This window comes from Miniopterus schreibersii, assembly GCF_964146895.1.
Source record: "Miniopterus schreibersii genome assembly, chromosome: 20".
In the NCBI taxonomy this organism is placed as follows: domain Eukaryota; kingdom Metazoa; phylum Chordata; class Mammalia; order Chiroptera; family Miniopteridae; genus Miniopterus; species Miniopterus schreibersii.
Window position 1 is genome coordinate 11629318 of NC_138122.1, and position 16682 is coordinate 11645999.

The 16682-nt window shown below is 38.7% G+C and overlaps 1 protein-coding gene across 4 annotated transcripts in view; it reads right to left on the reverse strand.

Annotated features, from left to right (window-relative positions):
- Positions 1–949: 949 nt before the first annotated feature.
- CCDC15 (coiled-coil domain containing 15) overlaps positions 950–16682 on the reverse strand; it is a 40740-nt gene continuing 25007 nt past the window's right edge. For all 4 annotated transcript variants that reach the window (XM_081122647.1, XM_081122648.1, XM_081122649.1 and 1 more), the window contains 4 exons: positions 15615–15718; positions 3980–4156; positions 3575–3723; positions 950–2364 (listed from right to left, as the gene is read on the reverse strand). In XM_081122647.1, coding sequence (XP_080978773.1) covers positions 2243–2364; positions 3575–3723; positions 3980–4156; positions 15615–15718 — 552 coding nt within the window. In that variant the 3' untranslated portion in view covers positions 950–2242. The remainder of the gene's footprint in view (positions 2365–3574; positions 3724–3979; positions 4157–15614; positions 15719–16682) is intronic.

The following is a 16682-nucleotide window of genomic DNA, read 5'->3' on the forward strand; positions in this document are numbered from 1 at the left end:
CTTTAAAAACCATATTCAGTCAACATATTCAATCTTTCACTTGTAAGACTGGGCCTAACAGGCGAGGAAAACATTTGGTTTTATCCTAATATTTCCAATCTTCCAAATCTTTTTCTTCTCAGAAGCATGAAAAAATACCCAAGATGGGACACAAAGAAAATAATCTATGCTCACTACACTTAGAGGAAAACGAAAAGAAACATTTTGCTTCCAAAAACAGAATCGAAATAAATAAACACAGAAAAGTAATAACTGCTACCTCCTTTATCAGACCTTATATAGTTAGACGAGATAAGAGCAGCAGTTTCTAGACTCTTCACCCCCTGGGTAATAAAAAAAGTTGGCAACCACCCTGGCCAGTATGGCTCAGTTGGTTGGAGCACTGACCCATGCATTAAAAGGCTGCAGGTTTGATTCCCAGTCAGGGACATACCCAGGTTGCAGGTTTGATCCCAGGTTGGGGCCTGTGAGGGAGGCAACCGACGAACGCTTCCTCCCCCGCACCACCCCTTTTTCTCTCTAAAAAAAAGATGACAGTCTTATTAATGCCCATCATAAAAGGCAAGGGTGAGGCCTGGACAAGTAAGTAATAAACTGGATCAATGCAAGGGAGAGAACACACAGTTGACTAAATTAAAGCAATTGGCGCAAGCTGTTTTAGGTTGGACGGTGCAGGAAAATATGTATGTCGTGAACCAGCTTTCTGATGTTTGTTGTTGCAGGAAAACTACTACATGAACATCCTCTGCCACCACAATCATTCTGTTGGATAGAGACCTCGAAGTGGGATTGCTGGATCACGGAGGCACCTCTTAAGGTGACAAAAGTGTTCTAAACTTTGATAGTGGTGATAGTTGCAACAACCCTAGAATATACTAAAAACCATTGAATTGCACATTTCAAAAAGGTGAATCAGATGGTACATGAATTATATCTTTTTTTTTTTTTTAAATATATCTTTATTGATTTCAGAGAGAGGAAAGGAGGGGGAGAGAGAGAGATGGAAACATCAATGATAAGAGAGTCATTGATCGGCTGCCTAGCCCGCAACCCGGGCATGTGCCCTGACCAGGAACCGAACCCCAATAGCCTGGGTCCTAGGTCGACGCTCAACCACTGAGCCACGTCCAGCCGGGCATGAATTGTATCTTAATAAAGCTGTTTAAAAAAAAACCCACTCTTAAAGGCAGAATCAAAGATATAGTTCCTTAAGGATTCTGACTGAACTGGACAATGAATCTGGTTAAATAACCAATAAATCTTGTCACGCGGGTAATTGTGACTCTTATTTTCAATGTCCTGGCTAGGTGTTTAGGTGTTTTTGAGACATAATCTAAGTGCCTCTTCAACGCTGATCATTAGAGAAAGTATGAAAAAGAAACTGCTGGTATGTTTTTAATTCATAACATTAAACCTTTTCATATTTTATGTCAGAAAGCACTGCAAAGAAATAACAAATTCATACTAACTATAGCAATTTTTATTTCATCTGCTCTGAAGGTATGCCATTCACCAAATTTTTAAAAGATTGGGAACTAAGGCAGGATTTTACTCACTCGGACCTCAGACTCACTTTTTGAAATGTCACTCACAATTATTCACACAGAAGATGCTGAAACGACAGAGGGTTTATTTTCCATTTTTTGGCAATGAAAATTATAAAATTAAAAAGGGTTTTGTCCAATGTCACTGAATGGGGAAACGGGTAATAAGTTAAAAAAAGAGAGAAGAGATTTTTGAGGGGGAAAAGTGCATCAAATTCAAATTCTTCTCATCTCTGTTAAACGCAACTAGAAAAGCAAACAGCAATCTAGATGGCCACTGATGCGCAGAAACCCATTTCATCATCATCTTTTCCGCTTCATCCAGACATTTTCAATTTTGCCAAGATTCAAAGGTACAGTTTTGGAAAGACAATAAATGAGATAATCACAAAGATTTCTCATGATCTCTTCTGATCAGAGCAGAGCAAAGTAAGATAAACCTCACTGGTCTGACTGATCATTTTTAAAACAGACTCCACATGGTTCAAGCAAAGAGACAAGTTTGGAAGTCAACTTTCCATCAAGGTCCCAAGGAGACTGAAACAACGGCTCCAATCTAATTGTAGAGACAGTTGTTACGTGGGGCTTTCTTTCCAGATTACACATCTTACACACTTTAACAGCTTTACCTAAATAATCTCTCAGAGAGTCGATTTTAAGTGAAGGCTGAAATACTAACAGTTGATTTCACATTCTTATTATACATTTTTCATAGTCCGTCTGTGTGCAGAAGCAAAATTATGAATGGCGGCTCGAAGAGCTGAGTTCCCCTCAGGGGTATCACAGGAATTAATGACTGAATGCAGTGCCCGGGTATATGCTGCAAATAAAGGTTTGGACAGTGATGAATGAAGTCACGTCTACACAACTCTCCCAACCTCTTTCCTATTACTACTGCTCCTCTACCCAGTCTCAAAGGTATTAACTTTAACCATCCATTGAATAAATATTTACTGAGTACTTACTATATGCCAAGCACCCCGAGAGGACGGAAAAGATAAGGGAGAGGACAGACAAAAATAACTGCAGTGCAATACCTCTAAACCGGAGACATACATAAAATGTCACCACATAATGAAGTTCGGAGTGAATTAAAACTATCCGAGAGAGGATGGAAAAGATCTCCAGAAGTAGACATTTAAGGTGGTCTTAAAGGTTTAACCAGAGTAAAGGAAAGAAGACATTCTAGGCAGGGAAATCCATGTGTGAGGTGCCAAAGGTGTAACAAAAAATGTGACATGTACTGGTGTGTGACAATAGCATGTTAGATGAGGCTGACGTCCTGCCTCGGGCCAGAGAGAAAATATGCCAAATATGCCATGCGCTTTGTACTGTAAAAACCTAGAGATTTGAGAACAGGGGAATGGTAGCATCAGATCTGTGTTTTTAAAATATAACTCACAGAACTGATAAGAAACTCCTGTCACAAGGATGAGGCACTTGGAATACAAATACTTGCAATATTTTCAGCGTGTGCATCAAGCCTACATAACCTCCACATTATGTAAACCAAGCATCTAAGGATGGACAGGAAACAGAAACATTAGTGACAATAGGAAGGACTCCATTTCTCTAGCTGGGATTCCTGGGAAAGACAGGGTTTATACCAGTCCCTGTTCCTCAGTGTCCCCTGGCAACCTGGCAGTCTAATGTGGGTATGTGTGGTAAGTCTGTGTTAGATAACATTAAATAAAGTATTTGGATAAAAGGGAATTCAACTAGGCAGAGGCCTAACTTCATGGTCACTGGCGAGCTCTACTATTCTTCATTTCCAGGAGAACCCGGAACCCGTCTTCCTACAGTGGAGTAAGCTGGAAACATTTCCCCAGCATAAATGGAGAAAAGACGACAACAAATCTCGAAGAGAAACATAACTCACTATAACCTATTTTTACTGCCTCAGAGATGCTTTGTAAAGGGGTTATAACAGTCTCTGATACATAGTAAGCACTCAATAATGCTAAATTACTACAATCACTACTTTTCAAAAAACTGCTACCAGGCCCCAACCATTCCTTTAAGAAACTTACCTTTGGGGTTTTTATAGAAAATACAGTTGTTGGCACAGGTATCAGGATGAGCATCCCAGAAGTCAGGGCCGCAGCAGCACAGCGGAGGTAAAGTGATATTGTACAGCCGCATTTTCTCCTGGATCTGGGCCCTTAACGCTTCTACGTACCTGCGGACACACAGCGATGGGTGAGCACTGGGAGGGGGAGCGCCCTCATCTCCCTGCCCCCGCGGCTGTCACAGCCCGCACCCGCGCCGTCCGCCTCTCTGCCTCAGAGGGCAGCACTAGGACGAGCGGGGTCCGGAGAAAGACCTGGCGAGGCTGTGCCCCAAGTGCGAAAGGCACGGTCAGCTCCCGTAGGAGAAGAACAGACTTGCTGACGTCTCTTCTGGACGCCGCCGCTCAGGCAGCGCTTCCCGGGTACCTCTGGCGCTCCTTCGCTCTCCGCCGCTCTCTCTCTCCAGCCCCCTTCGCTTCCTCGAGCCGCAGCCGGGCTAACATCTCGCTGATCTTCTCCCCTGAATAATGCTCTTCAGGGAGGCTCGTTCTTAACATCCTCTGCTCTTCGGCACGGCGCTGCTGCTCTTTCTTTTCCTTAATTCTGAGAATAAAATCATAATATGGTTAGGAATTTTATAAAATCATTATTTAAAATCAGTTTCTAGGCCCAACTAACTCAAGAAATTCCCAGAACTAAGGAGTCAGAAAATCAGTTCCACACTCTAGAACGGCTTCAAACACTCCTGCTGGCTGACCTGAGGGGACCTGCAGCTCGGTATCTCAAATGGATAGCGGTTACTATCAAGAGCTTTCCCGGAAGAATCCAAGTACAAGAGCTTTCTCGGGTTAAAACTACAAGTAGACAGGACTTCTGTTTTTGGCAGAAATGGAGTAACCGGATCCAGGAACCAGATGTGCCCTCCCATCCTACACAACCAAATATATAAATAACAAGTCAATCAACCAACTAACCAATCAAGCAGGCAAAATACAAAAAATGATAATTTTCAAAATTCTGGACATCAGGCAATGAAAGACAGTGATCCTTGACAGATGGCAAACAAATGAGGGGAGCCCTATAACTGCCCAAGCTGACTGACTTGGAAGTTTCCAGGCAGCAGGATAGGTCAGGGCAGCTGCGGTAGAGCCTAGCGGATTCCCTGAGCTGAGGAGCGGAAGCTGAAAGGCCAGGGACACAAAGGCAACTAGAGTTCACAAGACAATACCAGAGAGGAGAGAGCTGCTCCGAGAGAGAACTCCAGAGGTCCACAGAGGGGTCCTTCAAACACACAACAGAGTACTATGCATGCATGTGAGGCAAGGACCCGAGGCAAGGCCAGAGCCATCTAAAAGGGTGGCAGGAAGCAGCACCTTGTGCTCATGGAGCAGGGCCAGTGCCTGTCCCACCAGTCAGACTTAAAAACTCAGAACGCACAGGGTGCTGGGAGTGTTCAGGAAGACCTACCTCGGTAGTGGGCAGTAACAATTAGTCCTGGACTGAACACTGCTCCAGACACACCTAACAAACGGTAAAAGCAAAGCCTGAGGTAACTTAACTGCATCCAAAAACAAAGCTCAGGAAAGTTTGTAAGAATGCAAAGATATCCAACAACCGACAAAGTAAAATTTGTAACGGTGGACATCTCATCAAAGATGACCCCGCAAGCAAAGAGGAAGGAGTCACACTCTTCATGAAGACAATCATCAACTGAAACCAACACAGAACTGACAGTCATTAGAATCAGCACATAAGAACAATATACAGAGGCCCAGCTGGTGTGGCTCAGTGGTTGAGCGCCGTCCCGTGCATCAGGAGGCCGCCAGATTGATTCCCAGTCAGGGCACATGCCCGGGCTGCAGGCTCAATCCCCGGGAGGAGGTGTGCAGGAGGCAGCTGATTGATGTTTCTGTCTCTCTCTCCCCTCCTCTCTCTGAAATCAATAAAAACAATTCTTTTTTAAAAATGAAAAGACATGTCACGGGCTAAGAGAAAATTTTTGCAAAGCATATACTGGATAAAGGACTTACATCTACATTAATTTAAAAACTTAAAACTCAACAATAAGACAACTAATTTTAAAATTTGGGTTTGCACAGACATTTCACCAAAAAACAATATACAGATGACAAACACTTGAAAAGATGCTCAAGAGCTTTAGTCCTTCAGGAAATGCAAAATAAGCCACAATAAGATACCGCTACACACCTACATACAAATGGCTAAAGTAAAAAGGACTGACTATATAAAGTATTGGTGAAGGTGTAAGGAAACTTGAACTCTCTGACACTGCTGGTATAATATAAAATGGGATAACCACTTTGGAAAACAGTTTGACAGTTTCTTTACAAAATGAAATTTATACCTATCACATGACCAGGCTTTCCACTCCCAGGTATTTACCCAAGAGAAAAGGTAACATATTTTAAAAGACTTGTACATGACTGTTCATTGCAGCTTTATCTGTAATAGCCAAAAACTGGAAACCCATGAATGGATAAACAAATTGTGGTATATCCATACAATGGAATACTATTCAGTAGCAAAAGGGAATGAACTCTTGATACACACAACAGTAAGGATGAATCTCAAAATAACAATGCTGAGTAAAAGATGCTGAGCACAAGAGTATATATACACTGTGTGATTCTAGAAAATTCAAACTAATCTGTAGTGACCTAAAGCAAACCAGTGGTTGGCTGGGGACAAGGGGGTCAAGGAGGGCAGAAAGGAGGGACTGCCAAGGGCACAAGAAACTTTTGAGGATGATGGATATTTTCACTATCTTGACTATGGTAATGGTTTCATGTATATATATATGTCAAAACAGCTAAGTTTATACTTTAAATATGTGCAGTTTATTAAATATCAACTCTACTTATTTTAAAAGCCATCTACAAGTAGAGAGGAAATGAGTAGCTCACTGAGAAAATCATAAGAAACTTAAGAGCTTTTGTTAAGAAATATGACTAACTCAGGACTAGAACTTATAAACATATGCTGATAATTTTAGTTGCTAAAAATTACTTTGAAACAAATGAGCTATTGTTTTCTGAACAATAGTATGAGGTCAATTCATACTCATATACCTCTTTAATAAATCACTGACTACTGAAAATTCTGGGCTATCGGTTAATAGCAGCCTAATTACTCCAGGGGTATTAAGGCCCTCCTTTTAGTAAGATCAACACAGGTACACATTAAAACCCAGGACAGTCCTACAAAGGCTAAAAGATCAAGCACTGGAAAAGTACAAGAGACACAATAGCTATGTTGTATGAACAACTAAGTGCATCCAAATTCTGACGGCTAATCACAGGCCACCTCTAGCAGAGTGTTAAGGCTACTTTAAACAAGGGTTTTCTTACAACTGTTCTCCCATGCCTGCTGTTCTTTCCTGAGCTACAGCTGCTTAAATCTAAACTGAGTTTTCCTCAATGAGTATGGAACGTAAACATAGCTTTCACAGGATTCAAATTCATAGGATTCAAATTCAAGTGCAATATAAAGTTGTAATAGGGCAGAGGTGAGAATCCCATTATTGAAACATGGGCAGAGAAATATGCTTTTATACCTGTGAAGATCAAGATGTAAAACATATAAGGCAGTGAATGTGAGAAAGGCAATGTAAGAAGAGGTCAAAACAGGCACATGCTCATTCACAACTGACTTGCAAATAAAAAAAGATTTTTCTGGAGATAATTAATCAAATTGAGGCTTTCATTGGTGAAATTTAAATGGAACCAAGTGAATGACAACAGAAAAGCTAAGTCATTGTTATAATTCTCTATACCAACCACTCTCTATACTAGTAGACTAAGAGCCAAGGAAACAGATCAGCACTGTTTTTCAAATGTTGGCACCTTAGGTCTTAAGAACAGGACAGTTACTACAAATGATGCACTCGGCCCTCCCCCTCCCGGAGCCCAAGCACTCCTCTCCTGTCAAGCATCTCAAGTGTTGTCTAGGCTTTCTGTCTGCATTTCCCGATATCCTCCTCACCACTCCATGTGGCTTTAAGGCCCAGAATAGCTCCATGAAACAGCTTTCTCTAAGGTCAATGACCTATACAGTTCATTTAATCCATCTAGCACAGCAATTTTCAAACTCTTTCATCTCATGACACACATAAACTAATTACTAAAATTCTGCGGCACACCAAGAAACATATTTTTTGCAGATCTGACAAAAAAAGTAGGTATAATTTTTATTCATTCACAATGGATGGCTATTGTATTGGCTGATCTTGTTTTTTTACTTAACAATCTAAGGGAAAAGAGGTCAGAGCCTCAGACTAAATAGCCAGGTATTGCATGTTTTAAAAATTCTTGCAGCACACTGGTTGAAAATCACTGATCTAACACAAACAGGGACAATACTGTACCCAAAGAAGCAAAAATTGACTCAAGGAAGGAAAAAAATCTTAGATATTAAAATACTTTGTGGCCTTCTAAAGTCACAGCACATGAACAGAAATAGAATATATCTAAGCATTCTCCACTTCTTACTCTATACCTTCTGCCTAAGTGACTTTACCTATGTTTCCTGTTTCAGTTACCATCCACCACCTGTAACTTATAAAGCTACAGCTCCAACATAAACCATTCCCAAGATTCAAACCTATTTAACTACCTGCCAATTTGAAATCTCCACCATAGCGTTTCAATGGTATTTTCTGGGAAAAGAATCCACAGCTTTGGTCAGATTCTCAGGTCAAGAACTACTGCCATATAGTAGTTACAGAAAGGATCATAAAATCAAAAATGACAAAGCTACCTAAAAAAGTTGGTATAAACAATTATTCTAGCCCAGCCGGGCGTGGCTCAGCGGTTGAGCATCGACTTAGGATCCAGGCAATAAGGGTTCAATTCCCAGTCAGGGCACATGTCCGGGTTGCGGGCTTGATCCCCAGTCAAGGGCATGCAGGAGGCAGCTGATCAATGACTCTCTTATCATTGATGTTTCTATCTCTCACTCTCCCTCCCTCTCCTTTCCTCTCTCTGAAATCAATATATATATATATATATTTAAAAACAAAACAAAAAAACAATTATTCTATAAGTTTTTAATCTTTTCTGATGTTTTTAAGGCGTCTTGCATAAATATACCTTTTACTTATACACAACAGAAACTAAAGTAGGTCAGAAATCAACGTGTCAATATTTCCAGAAACTGACGTGAGTACAATTATAGTGGTTCGCCGGTATGCCAAAGGTATTCTGAAACCACTGTCAGACTTCTAGTAAAAGCGAGTAAGAATTACAAACAAGGTAGGTCCCATAAGACTGCCAGCTGATTTCTCCACAGGAACTTTGGAGGCCAGAGAGACTGATACAAAATATTCAAGCTGATGAAATGCAAGGACCTACAACCAAGATTATTCTACCCAGCAAGGCTGTCGTTTAGAATCAGAGGAGACATAAAGAACTTCTCAGAAAAGAAAAAACTAACGAAGTTCATTGTCACCAAAACAGTATTACCAGAAATGTTAAATGGACTTCTTTAAGAAGGGAGGGGGCATAATTATAAAGAATAAAATGGCAATAAATACATACCTATCAATAATCACTTTAAATGTAAATGGATTAAATACTCTAATCAAAAGACACAGGGTAGCTGAATAGATAAGGAAACAAGACCATATATGCTGTCTATAAGAGACCTACTTCAGATCGAAAGACACACACACTGAAAGTAAAGAGATGAAAAAGATATTTCATGCAAACGAAAACAACAACAAAAGCTGGGATAGCAATACTTATATCAGACAAAATAGACTTTAAAACAAAGACTGCAACAAGAGACAACAACGTTTCATATACGATAGCCAAAATATGGAAGCAACCTAAGTGTTCATGGACAGACAACTGAATAAAGATGTGCTACATATATACAATGGAATATTACTCGGCCATAAATAAAAAATGAACTCTTACCATTTGCAACAACATAGACCTAGAGGGTATTATGATAAGTAAAATAAGTCAGAAAAAGACAAATACCATATGATTTCACTTACATGTGGAGTCTAAATAACAGAACAAACAAACAAAACAGAAACAAACTCAGAGATACAGAGAACAAACTGGTTGTTGTCAGATGGGAGGGTGATTGGGGGTCAGGGGATGGGGGAAAGGGGAAGGATTAAGAAGTGCAGATTGGCAATTACAAGATAGTCAGGAGAATGTAAAGTACAGCATAGGGAATATAGTCAATAATACTGTAATAACTGTATGGTGCCAGGTGAGTACTAGACTTATTAGGGGGGACACTTTGTAAGTTATATAAATGTCTAACCACTATGTTGTATATCTGAAACGAATATAATATTGAATGTCAACTGTGAGTTTTTAAAATTTTTTTAAAGGAAGTAAGAATATAAAATATTACTACCCTGTGTGTAGTTAGACTAAAATAGAGGTCTGAAACCAAATATAAGGGCTATCATTTTTTTAATTTTATTTTTTGTCTCTATGGATTCTTTCTCCTTGAGCAATCACAAAAATTTATCAATCCCGTTACTTTCAAATAAAAGGAACTGTGCTTCTAAGATTAAGAAACAGGTTTATTTCAGGAGTTAAAGAGGTGCCTGTTAGAAAGCTAACTTCTCAAGGAGGTAGAAGAAATCTTCCTCTTTGACCAAACAGGATTAAGGTCTAATTTAACATGGCCTAAATCTCTGCCTGCTGATACTGTTTTTCTGTTCAACCTTCCTATTTCCCCATTTCTTGATTCTGATAGTATTCTTTCTTAGTGATTTCTTAAATCATTACTAAAAATAACAATATTTCCTACTGGACTATCTACTTGGATTTCTTTTAAGCATGTCAAACCCAATATGCTCCAAACTAAATGTATATTCCCTACCTCTGCTTACCCTCCTCCTCCACGGCAAATCTGTTTTATAGTAGTACCCCATTTACCTGTTGGCCTAAACTATAAACCTGAAACTTATCCTGGAGTTATCTGACAAAATCTTATCAATTCTCTCTCTTATGCTCTTAAAACTGCCTCTTCCTCACTGCATCCCTGGCCCTGGCTTATCTGAAAGGCGGTGTTACAGACTCCAAAGATGTTAGGTGATGGAGTCAAATGGATCTGGGGTTGAATCCCAGTTTTGCCATTGCTAAGTGAGATCTTAGGCAAATTCCTTAACCTCTCTAGGGTTCATTTTTTTCATCTGTAAATGAAAAGAATAAAATTTACCTCATAAGGTTACTGGAGTGAAGAAATGACCTAATGCCTCTGTAAACACTCAATGAATAGTGGTTACCACTACCCTGCAGGATTATACATTAATTAGAGAAGATCATGTAAAGTGCTTGACACACAGTAAAGACTTAATATATAATAATCTTTTAAAAAATTTAATTTCACCTCTCTTCTTCTAAGCGTATTACTTCAATAATCTAACATCTAGTTCCAGTCATCTTATCTATTCCCTACAATGCCTCTACAAGGCTCCTGTTTTCAGGATAAAATCCAAATTCCTTCTCATGACATACAAAGCTCTTTACGACCTTGTCTGTCCTTGTCCTTATGTCTTAAGGCTCATCTCCTGCCATTACATTAGTCCCAATCCCATCAATGTCAGAAGTGTCACATTCTCTCAAGAGCCAATATTTTTACAATGCTTTTCCTTTTGCCTAGAATTCCCATGTATTATTTTCCCCAACCCAATTAGCATTTTCTCTCATACTACTGCTTCTAATCCTTCAAAACTCAGCTCAGGAAGTCTTCCCTGGCCTGCTACATCATATCCCAAATTTTGGGTTCAAAACACAGTCTCTGTGCTCTCATGTAGTCTTGTAATTTTTTTCTTCTAATGATATTATGAAAATACTTTCTTTTACTTGAGGTTTTTATAAGAGAAATTAGTAACATTGCTTTTTTATAAATGTCCTTGTTAGGTTGGTATTAAGGTTATAATGGCCTCTATAATTATTTGGGAAGTATTCCCTGTTTTCTATTCTCTGGAATATTTTATGTAAAACTTTTTCCCTTAAATATTTGGCAACTAATATTTATTGAACACATACTACATGCCAGGTTCTGTATTAAGCATATTTACATGTTATCTCATTTAATGCTCACAGCAACTTTATGAGGTATAATACCATTATTATCCCTGGTTTATAGAGAAGAAACTAAGGCTCACCGATGTAACTTTCCCAAAGTCACACAGCTGGTAGGCAGCAGAGCAGGAACTTGAACACATCTCTCTCCATGTTCTTAACCACATGCTATATTGTCTTGTAATACTTAATATACAGTATTGTAATTATCTGTTCATTTATCTGCTTCCCCGTTAGTCAGTAAGATCCCTGAATAGTAGGATCATGTCTTTCATTTTTTGCACCCCCTAAGTCTAGCATCATGTCTACCAGGTAATAGATGCTCAATAAATAGCTGCTAAATGAATGAGTAAGGACATATCATTTGATTCTTATTACAGCTGAATGAAGTAAAGCAGCTTTTATCAGTTCCTGTTTAGAAAGCAGAATACTGCTAAAGTATTTTGTCTTTAAGTTAAATCATATAACCTCCATGCAAAAAGCACAAATAATTTAGTTTCTTCAACCAGGAAAAAGCCAAAAATAATTTTTAATTATTTGCAAACTATCAGCAAGATTTAATTTTCTGATACCACTTGTAAGACAGAGACCTTCATATTTTTTCTAGGATCAAGCATATAAATCTAAGAAGAAAAAGATTATCCAATGAGAAAATGGCAATAAAACAAAAGCCTTAAACAGAAGAGCTTTCAAAAAAGGTCAGCAGTATAGCTAAAGAATTCCCCACTGAGTATGCCATGTGCTAGACATGTCATAAAAAGATTTAGGTTAGACATAAAATACCCATATCAAGGATGTCTTAGCTTCAGTTAAATGAACTAAATTTCCATTCTATCTTTTGCCTGACGAGTCTGTACAATGCTTACATATGGGTACTATAGAACTGAAAGTTTTTTTGATGCAGATCAGATCATAATTATGGCTAAACAACTAGCTTATAGTAAGACAAATCTGGCCTACATATAAGAGTGAACTTCTGAGCCAACATCTTTAGATTCTGAAATTTATCCAGGGAGATTATACAATTATATCCTAAAGAACATTAAGAATAGAAAAATGCTTAAAATGTTTAAAAAGGATCCTGCCTAAAGGCTATCTTAGACAACTTCATGAGGATTTTTCCAAGCTTCCTCTACCCAATCCAAAACACACATACCACACAAACTTTTTCCATTAGAGCAGTTTCGTCAAGTTGCTTTAAGGACAACAGTATTATAACATACCTCAATGGAGGAAAAAAGTATGTGAGAATAAAAACATATCAAAAGAACTATAAAACATCTCACAGAAAAACAATTCTCATTAGGGGATTGATCACACAAATATTTCAGAAGTCCTTGTACTCTCTATTGCAAAATAAACAGGGCATTCAGCAGCAAGGGGCCCCTTACAGTGCAGATATTGCTTAGGCTCCCAAAGTCAAATATACTGATGATTAAAAAAATGTTGAAAATTAACAAATGCAGAATGACTAGAAAAAAATATATATTTATTTCCACCATCCAAAGATAATTCTAAAACATCTTGGAATGTTTTTAGTCATTTTTTTTCCATTATCGGTGATACTGCAAAAAGCTTTGTTTCCATTGGGTTTATGACTTAGGAGAAGTTCAGGGGTATTTAAGCTGCTGCCCTGGGGCAGGAGGCAGAGGCTCAGGCAGAAGCTCCAAGAATAGGGGCCTTCAGTAATGCCCCTCTCAAAGGTCACTGGGTAATATTTTACTTGGGACTTTTACATTAATGTTCATGAGAGAAATCAGTCTGTAATGTTGCTTTCTAGTAATGTTTATGCTGGTAGAGACCAGCAATTATTTGGAAAGTATTTCCTCCTTTCCATTCTCTAGAATAGTATATGTAAAACTTAGCAATATTTTTTCCCTTAAATATTTGGAAAAAATCTGTTAGAGAAGACATGTGAGCCTGGATCTGAGCTTGAATTTTTTAATAAGATTTTAAATAACTGATTTAATTCTTTAAGTGTTATGGGAGATCTCCCTTTGGGTGTGCAGCTTGTGGAGTCAATTGGGTCATGCTCTGATGTGATCTATTTCCTTGGGCAAGGGAAACAAAAAATAAGCAAATGGGACTATATCAAACTAAAGGGTCTTTGCACAGTAAAGGAAACCATTAACAAAATGAAGAGACAATCTACTGAATGGAAAAACAAAATAAACAAACAAAAATAGAAACAGACTCATAGATACAGAAAACAGACTGACAGCTGTCAAGGGGGTGCTTGGGAGCCTGCAAAAAAAAAAGACACACACACCTCATAGACACAGACAACAGCATGGGGATCACCAGAGGGAAAGGGGAACAGGGGGAAGGAGAAGACAGTAAAGGGAGGGCTAATGGTGATGGAAGGAGACTAGACTATGGGTGTAAAACACACAATACAATATGCAGATGATGGATTATAAAACTGTATACTTGAAACCTATTTAATTAACCAATGTAACCCAAATAAATTCAACTAAAAATTCAATTAAAAGATAGCATAAAGGCCTGAACAGGAACCTCACCAAAGAAGATATACAGATGACAAGTAAGTACAGTTGAACATTAAACAACATGGGTTTCAACTGAGCAGGTTCACTTACATGTGGATATTTTTCAATAAATATACAGTTGGCCCTTTGCATCCCCTAGGTTTGCTGGTGTTTCCATCAGCCACCACAGACAGAAACTTGGTAGATACCGAGTCATATGCATTGTTCTGTGCCACCATATATAAGGGACTTGAGCATCCACAGATTTTGATATCCATAGGGGTACTAGAACCAATCTCCATCGATATGAGATTACTACAGTTAAATTTTAGGGGAGTCAAAAGTAATATGCTGATTTTCAACTGTGCAGGGGTGCCCATAACCCCTACACTGTTCCAGGGTCAACTGTATATGAAAGGATGTTCCACATCATATGTCATTAGGGAACTGCAAGTTATAAGAATGAGATATTACTAGATACTTATTAGAATGGCCAAAAGCCAAAACACTGACAACACCAAATGCTGACGTGGATGTGGAACAACAACTCTCATTCACTGCTGGAGGAACACAAAATGGTATGGCTACTTTGAAAGAAAGTTTGGCAGTTTCTATCCACAGTAAACAAACTCTTACCATACAATCCGGCAAATGCACTCCTTGGTATTTACCCAAAGCAGTTAAAAAATTATGCCCAAATAAAACCTGCATATGAATATTTATAGCAACTTTACTCACAGTTGCCAAAGCTTGGAAGAAACCAAGATGTCATCCAGCAGGTGAATGGATAAACTGGTACGTTCAGATAACAGAGTATTACTTAGCACTAAAAGAAATGAGCTATCAAGCCATGAAAAGGCATTAGAGGAACCTTAAAGCATATTACTAAGTGGAAGGAGTCAACTGAAAAGGCTTTCTGGCTACATACTGCGTGATTACAACTCTGTGGCATTCTGGAAACAGCAAACAATGGCGACCGTAAAAAGGTGAGCAGTTGCCAGGGGCCCGGGGAAGGAGAGATGAATAAATAGGTGGCGCCTGGGGTTTTGGAACAGTGAAACTATTCCGCATGGTACTGTACTGATGGGTACACGTCATTATACATTTGTCAAACCTGTAAGAACCGACCACACCAAGACTGAATCTGAATGTAAAATGCGGACTATAATGTGTCCACACAGGGTTATCAGTTGTGACAAATGTCCCGCTGTGGTACGGGATGTTAACAGTAGAAGAGGCAGTCCATGTGCAGGGGCCAGAGGTAAATGGGAACTCTTTGTACTTTCTGCTTAACTTTGCTATGAACCTACAACTGTTTAAAAAAAAAAAGTCTATTTTAAAAACATAGCTCTTAACCATCTATTAATACCTCTATCCAGATAAAAAATAGTTGTTCCTGTTATGGGTCAAAAGGAAAAACCACTAGCTGATTATTTCTAAAACTTAGCTTCTGAAATCTGGTAATTTAAGGATCACCATGCAGGTGAAAGAACTCACTTTTCAATTCTCTTCCTGTGTTCTTTTTGCCTCTGCTGCTCTTTTACTTGCTCTCTTTCAATATCCATGAAAAGGCGTCTGTATCTCAGATACCGCTTTTGACGCTAAAGGGAAGAAGTTAAGATTGTTAAGATTCTGCTCTCAGGGCACTTTCCAGGAAGGAAAATATCTTTGTGCCTTAGACAAGAAAACTATATGACATAGAAGTCGCATGGAACTAAGTCCTTAATTTCCTCCTACTTATGGTGGTCAAGATAATATCACATACAGCAGGAGCTTTATATTTTCAAGTACATAGCTATTCTATTTACAGACAAGTCGGAGAACGAAGTACTCATTTGGTTTGCCCTTAGTGTAGTCCCTTGTCAACAGCACTTGAGGAAATGACTATATCTGATACGATAAAACATATACTGTATTTACCATTCCCAAGTAGTAAGTACCACAGAAGCAGGGCCACAGAATGTGAAATGTACTTTATAACAGAACAAGTCACTAACTTTTCAAAATTAAAACCACACCACAAAAGCATACTCTAAGCCTAGCCTAACATGGGGAGGGGAGGAGAACTGAAGGAAATAAAAGCATCATACTTTCAAAGGGAACGGGTATAATGAAAGCAAGTACTACTACTATGTGTGATACGTCCATACCTCTGGATTTAGATATCCTCTCTTAAGGATACAAGCTACTCAAGGCACTAGTATACACAAAGACATGTTTTTGCCCTTTGAGTAGCTTGTGTCCTTTTAGTAAAAACATTGAAAGTCTAATAGCAATTCTCAATATTGAAGATAAAGCACAATCATCAGTGATACTTTTTAAAAACACAGATGCCTCAAACCTGACTTTTCAGACACCGAAAAAAATATATCTAAAAAAAGCTCCACATCTGGTTCTAGTGCATGGCCAGTGATAAAAACTGTTGGTTTTAAACTAATTCTGGATTGAAAAGGGGGGAAAAAGGAAGCCATAAATTAAAACTCTTCTTCTAAATAAGTTATTATGGCAAATATCACTAACTGAAGAAATTCACTAGGATCACATCTCTGATTTTGCATCGAGGTA